Below are 12,153 nucleotides of genomic sequence, written 5' to 3' on the forward strand. Positions count from 1 at the left end.
AATTTTGGGTGCGAAGCGAATTCGAATAATAAATATTGAGTGCGAATCGAATCGAATAATTTCGAATAATTTTCGAATATTTCTCAAACATTTTTCGAATAATTCGAAGTGAAATTACAGAAAAAGTTGCAGAGAATCCCTAAGTATGTTCTTGTGAGATAGCAACATGAAAGTGTTTCTTTTCGCTAGGTTGATGAAGCGCTGGTGGGGTCATATTTCATAGTTGTCTTTCTTATCATGAATGAGGCAATGTAGAGGCCAAATTCTATTTATGTAGATGATTTGGTGCAACCAAAGTGTTGCCGACAACACTTTACACGTGATGGGCAAAAATGCCATTTTCTCAGCCTCTCCTCCTCTCTCAACTTCTGTGGAAGGCCAACTGGTGTGGCAGACAAGGGTGTGCTCCCTTCAAGTCCGGAGTTCCAAATCTGCCTCGTAGACGTCGATATATAAGAACATCTGAAATTTTGGATGCTAAAAAGCTTTGGCGTCCGATTTCTCGGACTTCCTGCCCAAATTTCAGGTCCAAAACAGCATTAATTGAGCCCCCAACTCTGCCAAATCTTTCATCTCCATATTGGAACCAGCGTTTTCTTGAGTTAATACATTTGCGACCGTAGCGAAGTTTGAAAGGCAGCTTTGCCGCAATACGGGGGTGTGATGAGGTGAAGCATATTGAAAATCTAGGGAGCACTTTCAATCGGACGTTGACTGTCTCTTGCCTAAATTCGACCGTAACGGAGCTTGAAAGGCAGTTTTGCCGCAATACGGGGGTGTGATGAGGTGAAGCATATTGAAAATCTAGGGACCACTTCCAACCGGACTTTGTCTCTTGGCTAAGTTCGACCGTAACGGAGCTTGAAAGGCAGCTTTGCCGCAATACGAGAGTGTAATGAGGTGAAGCATATTGAAAATCTGAAGGGGTCACTTTCAATCGGACGTTGACTGCATTTGTCTTTGGGAAGTTCGAATAGTTCGAATAGTAAAATTTCAGTGCGAATCGAATCGAATAGTAAACACTATTCGAAAAATATTCGAAATTTCGAATATTCGCACACCCCTACTTTTTTTTGCAGCCTGGTTCACTTGGAAAATAAAGGAAGAGACCTGGGCCGGCATTTTGTAGTAGTAATACCTTTTCTGATGCAAATGTCTTTTTGGCCAGTGATCAGAACAACGGTTTGACCACATTACCAACAGGATCAGTAGGCTTCGGGTAGTGGATGATAAGACTAGCATAAAGCATAAGGCATGGCTACAAAATACCAGCTGGGCTATCGCATGCCTTGTCGAATTTACTGTGCTTGTAGAATTGGCTGGCTTCGTGAGCCGATTCTACGAATTCTGTAATTCGACAGGCAGCAAACACAGGAAAAAACAATGCAGGGAAAGCAGAATGGTGGATGTTTGACAATGTGGACTATCATGAGCATTGCTTTTGTTTACTTTGTGCTTCCTTGTGTTTGTTTCTGATCTGCTTGTCATGCTCTTATAATCAAGTACAAGCTGTAGTCATGCACAACTTAAGAATGCAGAATGACCAGAGGGCTGAAGCATGGCAACCGATTGCCTCCGTGTCTAGAGAAATAGTTCCTCTCATGTTCTCCGTCACATTCTTCGACGGTGGGGTCACCGGTTGTCTGACTCATGACGTCAGTCTAGAGTGCGCACCCATTGGTGCAGGCTTGTATGCATCCAAATTTTAGGTGGAAATGCCACTACCTTCTAAAGTTATATTTGACTATATTGGCATTCCTTTCTGCCAAATATGATTGTGCTGCTAGTTGATGACTTAAGTTCTGAACTTAGCAGGAGTGGTATTCTGTGTGAGTCCATTAAGTGCGCTGTCCATTTCTGAGCACTCTGATTGGACAGAGCTAGAGAGAAGGCGAAACTGGTGCCAGTAGTCTCCACAGTTCTCCAGCACTACCCAATCAGCACGTGCCGGAATGCAGTCTACTTCGTGAACCCTTACATAAGAGTATATTCGCTGTCTGATAATTTGGGATAGAAGGGAACCACCTCAGAGTTCTGATAATAGGGAGATTGAAATACTGGAATCGGGAAATGCAATCTTTTTGAAAGAATGGCCAAAAATTTATCATGTTCTCAGGTCATCACTTCCAAGGATAAAAAAAATTGCATGTCTAGCACAAAATTCATCCACATACAGAAGCGAAGGCACTTTTGTCACAGTACACAAGAGTGCCCCGTGCATTGCATAAATTAGTTGCTTAAGGATACAAATATATGGACTAAAGAGCGCTAGCAAATTCATGTAACTCGTAGTATCAGGCTTGCGGATGTACTGAAGACCTAGGAGTGCACCACACTACCCCATATTTGAAAACAAGCATCTGCCAGGACACTTTGAAAGCCTATGCGGCAACATATTTTTTTATCTTAAAGAGCAATTGGACAATTCTTACAAGTCGATGGATCCCAGCTAAATTTCTACTATGTGTTCTCTTTGACACTCTGTTCCACTATTCTTGATGAGACATCTTTAGCTCCACTTAAATTAAATGTTAAGGATTGTTACTTCATGCTCCAAATGATGATCACCAAAAAGCTGACGCTTGCCAAGTAGTCATTTTGCAGAAGCACAGCGACCACATGAGTCAAGGAGCTATGCTGCCTGTCGTTCACTGTTCCTGCTGCGAAGGCAGTGAATGAAATGGAGTAATGCTCAAGAATGTGTGGGTACCCACCCATTGCTTGGTTATTTCTAGGTCACTGATGTTACATTTAGTAGTACTTACCTGCTGTTGGGCTAGTTGATAGGGGTCCAGTTTTTAGCACTATATCTAATAGTATCATTGAACGCACAGCATACACTGCACCATATACTGTACCATATGCTGCACTGATTACAGACAGGACGGATGCCCTTGTTGCCTAGATGTCATCTGCTTTCTGTGGTCAGGTTTTATGCACTAAATCTATTGCTCTTGAATGCTATGTATGACTGATAGACTTAGCATAAGTAGCACACAGTTAAACAAATAAAATACAGTGGGCAAAAAATGTGGATGAGCGCTTACTTATGATTGACTGTTGTGTTGTTCTTTGCCTCTGCTTTGTTGACCAGTGCCCTTTGAGTGCTTGAGAGAACCCTGCTGGCATACTGTACACTGTGTATCTAGTCCAAATAGGGCATTCAAAACACATTCATTTGGTTTAATCATAGCTTTGCTCTACAGCCCAGGGAAGGGTGCATGATTGGAAGTACTGTCACCTCCCTGCTAGAAGAATGACTGAGACCAGACAGCAATTCACTCACACAGATTCTCTAATTGATCTGGGTGTAGCTGAATGTTCAGTCTGGTGGGCCTTTTGTGTCTCCAATCTAGAGAGTTTTACCTCACTACAAACTGAATCAGAGATCAGTAGGAATCGGTTAACTGTACCATTATGTGAATGCGCAAGCACTGTGGTTCAGTCAACTGTACTATACACTCTTTGCTTAGTAAACTCTCACATCAAGGGCATTTCTTTCATCACCTATAGCATAGTATCACTCACTAGAAAAGTGTATAACAGCTCCATCTTACTGGTATGCCAGCACTCCATGCAGAGAGGCTTATGAACAGGGTTCAGCTTTAAATCGAAAACGATGCACCGAGCCATTGAAAGGAAAATGATAGGTGTAATGTTAAGGGACAAAAAGAGAGCAGAGTGGGTCTGAGATTAAATGTATGTTAAAGACAGCTTGGTCAAAATCAAGAAGAAATAGGTGGGACATTTAGAGAGAAGCAAAGATAACCGCTGGTCATTAAGGGTAACAGACTGGATATCAAGAGAAGGCAAGCACTGTGGACAGGTGAGAATAAGAAGTTTCTGGAGATAACGTGGCCGTTGCTAGCACAGGACCGGGTTAAATGAAGAAACATTGGTGATAATGTTGATAGTGCTGTCCCTAGTGTAATGCATTACTAGAACATAGCCCCTCCCCCCCTCCCCTTCCTGTGCTGTGTGTTGTTTCTAGTGCTACGGTTTCTAGTGCTGTAATACGTGCACATGCAAAGGCATCCTGTCACGTGCATGTGTGTATCATTGTTTGCCAGCATTTTGTGTTAGTCTTATCTGCTCATGTTAGTGTCACCTTGCCTGCATCTTATTGACTAAGATATTGCCGCAAGTCTTATATTTCATGAGTTGAAGCTTCACCCACAAAGACTGTGGGCAACGCGCTGCGCAGGCCTCGCCGTGATGTGTAGGAAGCTTCGCGATTGTTTTGGAACAATCCGTTAAGATTGCGCGCCGCACGAGAATGTTCCAGCTTTGTCGAGAGATAACGCCGCCAACAGCGATATCGCTGGAAAGTTCGATAGCACCTGTATAAAAGCCGACGCACTTCGCCGCTTGTTAGTTGATCGACGGACGACGCCCTGTCTGCCGCTATCATTGTACAGCGTGTATTGCTGTAGTTCTAGTTCTCATTTTCCCGGCCACAAGTTCGGCCAAATAAACAGTTTCATTCTGCAAACGCCGACTGCTTTCTTCGTCGACGTCACGACCACGTGACATCTGGTGGAGGTGCTGCTCGTTCATGTTCCGGACGCCCCCGACAAGCCTTGAACCCAGCCCACGTCGCGAAGAAGACACCGACACCATCAGCGGCAGTCGAGCCAGCCGCAGACTGGAAGGACTACCCCCACAATACGGACCCCTACCGGACAAGACCAGGATCACAACGAAGAAGACAACAGCCACAATGACAACCGCTGTGGCGCCTACAACGGTTGTCATGCATCAACCGAAGGAGCCGCCGACATTCCGCGGATCACCATGCGAGGATCCAGAAAGCTGGCTGGAGGCATACGACCGAGTCTCCACGTTCAACAACTGGGACTGCGACGAGAAGCTACGCCATGTCTACTTCGCCCTTCAAGATGGCGCAAGGACCTGGTTCGAGAATCGAGAGTCCACGCTAACATCATGGGACCTCTTCCGCACCGGATTTCTCAACACCTTCACGAGCGTCATCCGGAAAGAAAGGGCTGAAACCCTTCTCGAGACCCGTGTACAGCTCCCCAATGAGAACGTCGGACTGTACACCGAAGAAATGACTCGCCTATTCCGCCATGCCGATCCAGCCATGTCCGAAGAAAAGAAAGTTCGCTTCCTGATGCGGGGAGTGAAGGAAGAACTCTTCGCCGGACCAGTGCGCAACCCGCCAAAGACGGTCTCGGCATTCCTTTCAGAGGCCACCACAATCGAAAAGGCACTAGAAATCCGCACTAGGCAGTACAACTGCCGCATTCCTACGACGACCTACGGGGAGGTTCGGGCGCTGCAGTCTGATGACCTGCGTGACACCATCAGAGCGATTGTGCGGGAAGAGCTGCGCAAACTGTTACCTTCGCCGCAGCATCAAGTGCATTCAATCGCCGACGTTGTCCGCGAGGAAGTCCGGCAATCGCTTGGAATTCCCGAAGCACCGCAGGCTCAGCCGGAAGCAATGAGCTATGCTGCTGCAGCCCGACGCAACGCCCCACCCCTTCGCCCACGTCAAGACGCCGCGTCGCCGCAGCAGTTCCGCCGCCAGGCACCGCCGCCACCACCACCGACGCCATACCGCCCGCCGACAGGACAACGCTGCGCCCCCCGAAAGACCGACGTTTGGCGTGCCCCTGACAACCGGCCGCTCTGCTATCACTGCGGGGAAGCCGGCCACACATACCGCCGATGCCAGTGTCGACAGATGGGGCTACGCGGATTCGCCGTTAACGCGCCGCGCCCGCAACCAGGCGAACGGCCTCGCGACATCGACGACTACCTCACCGGAACACAGTGGGAAGAACGACGAGCTTCCCGCTCGCCGTCGCCCGGCCGCTACATGTCACCGCACCGCCGGCAGTACACTGGCCCAAACCGGGGCCGGTCGCCTAGCCCGTATCCGGGAAACTAAGGGCAGCAACCGATGGAGGTGCGGTTGCTGTACGACGAAATGCCGAAGATCCTCCGCGGCCGCCGACGACGACAACGCGACGAGACCTTCAGAACACGACGCAAACCGGACGGAGCCCTCACGACGAAACTTCGCGGCCCGAAGAAAACCTGACGACGCAACGTAGAAACAGCGGGACAAATCGACGAAGCCGTGATCCGACGCCACGACCTAACCGCAACGCAAGACGACGAACTAGCGACCTCGATGTCCTTATCGACGGCCACAGCATCACAGCTCTCGTCGACACCGGAGCCGACTATTCCGTCGTCAGTGGGCCATTCGCCACCAAGCTGAAGAAAGTAAAGACCGCTTGGAGTGGACCCGAAATCCGGACAGCTGGAGGCCACCTTATAACACCGATTGGTGTCTGCACGGCGAGAGTCACCATCAATAACCACACTTATCCTGCGAGCTTTGTAATCCTACAAAACTGCTCCAGGGATGTGATACTCGGAATGGACTTCCTAAGTGACCACGGCGCCGTTATCGACCTGAGGTCTGAGTCGATAACACTAACCTCAGACAAAGCGCTCCCGCCCCACCCGACGCCAGGGAACCATGCACTGAATGTGATAGAAGAGCAGGTGACCGTTCCGCCGCGCTCCAGCGTCATTATTTCAGTCGGCACTGAAAAACCTGCAAACCTTGAAGGCGTAATCGATGGCGATCAGCAACTACTCCTGAATCGTCAAATTTGCGTCGCAAGAGGTATCGCCGAGCTGCATGACGGTAAAGCAAAGGTACTGCTGACAAACTTCAGCCACGAATATAGGCACCTCAACATGGGTACGACGGTTGCCTACATCGACGAATGTGTAGCCGCCAGCGATGCTTTCGCCCTCTTCGATGCTGCCGAACCTGCTTCGACGAATAGAGGTCCCGAACCGGATTTTGACGTCAACCCGAGCCTTCCGAAGGTCAAGCAAGACCAGCTCAAAACCCTGCTCCTGCAATACAAGCACTGTTTCTCGTCGTCCTCGCGGGTCCGACAAACGCCCCTTGCTAAGCACCGCATTATAACAGAAGAAAATTCTCGACCACTCCGACAGAGCCCCTACAGAGTTTCGACGCGAGAACGTGAGGCCATAAAGAAACAAGTCGACGAAATGCTACGCGAAGATATCATCCAGCCTTCAAAGAGTCCGTGGGCGTCACCCGTGGTATTAGTGAAGAAGAAGGACGGGACACTGCGCTTCTGCGTTGATTATCGGCGCCTGAATAAAATCACGAAGAAGGACGTGTACCCCCTCCCACGGATAGACGACACCCTGGATCGACTTCACAACGCAACGTACTTTTCGTCGATGGACCTCAAGACCGGCTATTGGCAGATCGAAGTAGATGAAAGAGACCGAGAAAAGACCGCTTTTATAACACCTGACGGCCTCTTTGAGTTCAAGGTCATGCCTTTCGGTCTTTGCGCGGCACCTGCGACGTTCCAGCACGTCATGGACACCGTACTGGCTGGATTGAAGTGGCAGACGTGCCTTGTGTATTTGGACGACGTCGTCGTGTTTTCCTCGACCTTCGACGAGCATCTCCGGCGGCTTGAGGCAGTACTTCAAGCAATCAAGACCTCTGGACTGACCCTGAAGCCAGAAAAGTGCCGATTCGCATACGACGAGCTCCTGTTTCTCGGTCATGTGATCAGCAAGTCTGGAGTGCGCCCAGACCCGCGGAAAACAGCGGCCATCGCCGACTTCGCGCCTCCCACCGACAAGAAGGCCGTCCGCCGATTTCTCGGCTTATGCGCCTATTACAGACGCTTCGTCAAAAGCTTTTCACGCATCTCCGAACCACTCACGCTTCTCACGAAGACTAACGTGGAATTCAGGTGGGAACCGGAGCAAGTGCAAGCATTTTGAGGAACTTAAACGACGCCTGCAGACGCCACCCATACTTGCGCATTTCGACGATTGCACCGATACTGACATACACACCGACGCAAGCAGCGTAGGACTCGGTGCCGTCCTTGTGCAAAAGACGGACGGGCTTGAAAGGGTTATCAGTTATGCTAGCCGGTCATTATCCAAGGCAGAAGCCAACTATTCCACAACAGAAAGGGAATGCCTCGCCATCATCTGGGCTACGTCAAAGTTTCGCCCCTACCTCTATGGCAGGCCCTTCAAAGTTGTCAGTGACCATCACGCCTTATGTTGGCTAGCTAACTTGAAGGACCCTTCAGGTCGTCTCGCACGATGGAGTCTGAGGCTTCAAGAATTCGACATTACCGTCGTGTACAAGTCCGGACGAAAACACTCTGACGCCAACTGCCTCTCTCGTGCCCCCGTCGACGCGCCGCCGCAAGACGACGACGATGACTGCTTCCTCGGAACTACAAGTGCCGACGACTTCGCCGAAAGGCAACGAGCCGACGCGGAACTGGGGGGCCTTATGGAGTACCTCCAGTGCAAGACCGCCGTTGTTCCGAAGGTATTCAAGCGAGGACTGTCGTCGTTTTTCTTACGGAACGGCGTTCTCCTGAAAAAGAACTTCTCGCCACTTCGAACGGACTATCTTCTTGTCGTGCCCTCATCATTGCGACCAGAAGTCCTCCAGGCCCTACACGACGACCCGACGGCTGGACACCTCGGTGTTTCCCGCACGCTCGCCAGAATACAGGAAAAGTACTACTGGCCACGCCTTGCTGCCGACGTCGCCCACTACGTCAAGACTTGCCGAGATTGCCAGCGAAGGAAGACACCGCCGACTAGGCCAGCGGGACTTCTGCAGCCAATCGAACCACCTCACCGGCCGTTCCAGCAAATCGGGATGGACCTACTGGGGCCGTTCCCGACGTCGACTTCCGGCAACAAGTGGATCGTCGTAGCAACTGACTACCTCACCCGCTACGCCGAGACAAAGGCATTGCCCAAAGGCAGTGCCGCGGAGGTAGCCAAGTTCTTCGTGGAGAACATCGTCTTGCGTCATGGCGCCCCAGAGGTCCTCATCACAGACAGAGGTACCGCCTTTACAGCGGACCTAACTCAGGCGATCTTAAAATACAGCGAGACGAGCCACCGCTGCACCACCGCCTACCACCCGCAGACCAATGGCCTCACCGAGCGTCTAAATAAGACCATCGCCGACATGCTCGCCATGTACGTCGACGTTGAGCACAAGACGTGGGACGCCGTCCTTCCGTACGTGACCTTCGCTTACAACACGGCCGTCCAAGAAACGACGCAGATGACGCCGTACAAGTTGGTCTACGGAAGGAGCCCGGCGACGACGCTCGACGCCATGCTACCCAACGTCACCGACGAAGAAAATGTCGACGCCGCCGCTTACTTACAACGTGCCGAAGAAGCTCGACAGCTGGCCCGCCTGCGCATCAAGACCCAGCAGCACACCGACAGCCGTCGCTACAATCTTCGACGACGCTTCGTCGAGTACCAGCCCGGCGACCGTGTCTGGGTCTGGACGCCAATACGACGACGCGGACTAAGCGAGAAGCTTCTTCGACGATACTTCGGACCGTACAGGGTACTTCGACGTCTCGGCGCACTCGACTACGAGGTTGTCCCCGACGGCATCACGAACTCTCAGAGGCGCCGAGCTCGACCCGAGGTCGTGCATGTGGTGCGCCTTAAACCGTACTATGCTCGTTAACGCACCTGAGGACTCTAATGTTTGCTTTCTTTATTAGTTTTCTTTAATATTGCATGTATTCATGTTCTGTTTTTAAGCATCGGGACGATGCTTTTTCAGAGGGGGGCATTGCCGCAAGTCTTATATTTCATGAGTTGAAGCTTCACCCACAAAGACTGTGGGCAACGCGCTGCGCAGGCCTCGCCGTGATGTGTAGGAAGCTTCGCGATTGTTTTGGAACAATCCGTTAAGATTGCGCGCTGCACGAGAATGTTCCAGCTTTGTCGAGAGATAACGCCACCAACAGCGATATCGCTGGAAAGTTCGATAGCACCTGTATAAAAGCCGACGCACTTCGCCGCTTGTTAGTTGATCGACGGACGACGCCCTGTCTGCCGCTATCATTGTACAGCGTGTATTGCTGTAGTTCTAGTTCTCATTTTCCCGGCCACAAGTTCGGCCAAATAAACAGTTTCATTCTGCAAACGCCGACTGCTTTCTTCGTCGACGTCACGACCACGTGACAATATGTAGTACCCGTAAACCATTCTTAAAATGGTGCTTGGGTACCAAACAGACAATTCTGTCTAGCCCAGATCAAGGCTGTGAAAAAAATTTTAAATTAAGCTTATATATTCGTCTGTAGAACATTGCAGGAAATAAATGTAACGCAGAAAAGTGGAACATCTTTAGATTGTGGAAAATTCACTTTGCTATCATCACTGCCTTTTGTGCGATGTCGATCAAATCCCAAAGATTTTCCAGATAGTATAGTAGAAATGTTGCTAAAATGCCAACGCTGCTGCTGTACATTTAATGAAAATCATTAAAAATTTGCTCTATCAAGCAGAAAGTACGCCAGTGTGTAAACACTGCTTTTGTCTGTCAAGCTTTCTAGACTAAGTCAGAGGTATCAGAAGATTACCGGAATGTCAGCATTACGCTACTATCCTTTAAGGCAACTCTGAAAATACATTATGTAATGGAAATCGCACTAAAATGCTAGCCACACTGCTTCTGTGCCCTGTAGACGCATTCCACGAAACCTGCTGTATAGTACTGCCTCTATAGTCGGGCACAACTTTAGAAGGCAGCAGCAGCATCTCCACCTCAAAGGCAGATGCACACAAGCCTGCACCAATGAGTGCACACTCTAGGCTGATGTCATAAGCCACCTGGTCCGTGACCACACCATCAGAGAACGTCGCCAAGTACGGCCGGCCACAAAATAATAAGGACCACACGAGTGCATGGCAGTATTGCCGTCTGCTGTTGAGAGCATTGCTCTGGCCACGCACTTGCCAGAGCAGTGCTCTCAATAGCAGGTGGCTCGCCACTAGACGGCGCAGACGGCGATTTCGCCATGCGCTCATGTGGTCTGTATTATTTTGTGGCTTACTGTACATGAGCGAGACTACTTTATTAGTCGCAAAGGCAATCGGCTGCCACGTTTCGGTCATCTGGGAGGGGGTTTTGCAGGTGCGGGTTTTGCAGGCCTTTCCTGCCTTCTTAAGTTATTTCCGACTATAGTGAAATGCCCAATAGAATATAAACCCAGCCTGTGTGCCTGCTTGCATGCTGTTTTTGTTCGTCTTTCATTTCTTTACGGTGCACTGCTTCTGTTCTCTCTTGCCTGCATCATCCCGTGTGCATGTTGTGCTCGCTTCGTACCCAAGGCTCCCTGAAATCTCTGAAAGGAAAGAAATGCCGAGCTTCCTCCTTTGGTCATATGGCCACTGCTATCACTTCCCAAGATGCATACGAGCTGCTGGCTGAATTCAAAGGTGCGGGTTTTGCATGGTCTGCCGCATTTGACTTTACTGTTTGTTGTGTGTAGTTTCTTTTTGTCCTTAATTCATTGTGTTCTGCATTATGTTGCAACAATAAGTGTTTGTGTTTCGTATAGGCTAGGCTTGTGCAAATATCGTTTTTTTTTTGTTTGGAGTGAAGTCGACATGAATGGTAATCGGTATAAAATAATTTCGAAGTGAATTCGAATAGGAGCAGGATTTGCATAGTAGTGGTTATAGGTGGTAAAATACATTGCATTTTAGAATATGCCTTACATAGTCCATACAAGCCTGTTTAACACACTTTAAACTTATAAAAAAATTATTAACCGAGGTGCACATAATATGCACACCTTACCATAGAGCATTGCTTTGCGGTAGTGCAGATTTCCCCTGAAACGCACCGTCTGTGTTGTGAAAAAAGTGTGGCTTAATGGCTAAAGTGTGGCGCTGGCAAGCTCGAGGACACAAGTACGACTCCCAGCCACAGCAGCTACATTTCACTGGGGCAAAATGCAAGAGCACCCGAGTACTTAGATTTAGGTGCACGTTAAAGAACCTCAGGGATCAAAATTAATCCAAAGTCAGTTACTGTGGAGTGCTTCATAATAATATTGTGGTTTTAGCATGTAGTTGAAAAAAAACTTTTTTGGCAAAAGAGGAGACAGAAACACAAATAAACAGGACATGGGTCCGTCGTATTGATATGTTTTTTGTGTCCATGTTTAGTTCACACTGAAAAAATTTCCTTCAAATATAAATCATTACCACCTATCTCAAACCAAGGTTCTGCATCACTTTGTCTATATTTTA

General features: G+C 49.2%; 1 protein-coding gene across 1 annotated transcript in view; it reads left to right on the forward strand.

Moving 5' to 3' along the window:
• The window catches only part of LOC119394403 (WD repeat-containing protein 7), a 105,434-nt gene that overhangs the window by 44,277 nt on the left and 49,004 nt on the right, over positions 1–12,153 (forward strand). The window contains exon 18 of the mRNA XM_037661697.2: positions 11,227–11,334. Coding sequence (XP_037517625.1) covers positions 11,227–11,334 — 108 coding nt within the window. The remainder of the gene's footprint in view (positions 1–11,226; positions 11,335–12,153) is intronic.

This window comes from Rhipicephalus sanguineus, chromosome 5, assembly GCF_013339695.2.
Source record: "Rhipicephalus sanguineus isolate Rsan-2018 chromosome 5, BIME_Rsan_1.4, whole genome shotgun sequence".
In the NCBI taxonomy this organism is placed as follows: Eukaryota; Metazoa; Arthropoda; class Arachnida; order Ixodida; family Ixodidae; genus Rhipicephalus; species Rhipicephalus sanguineus.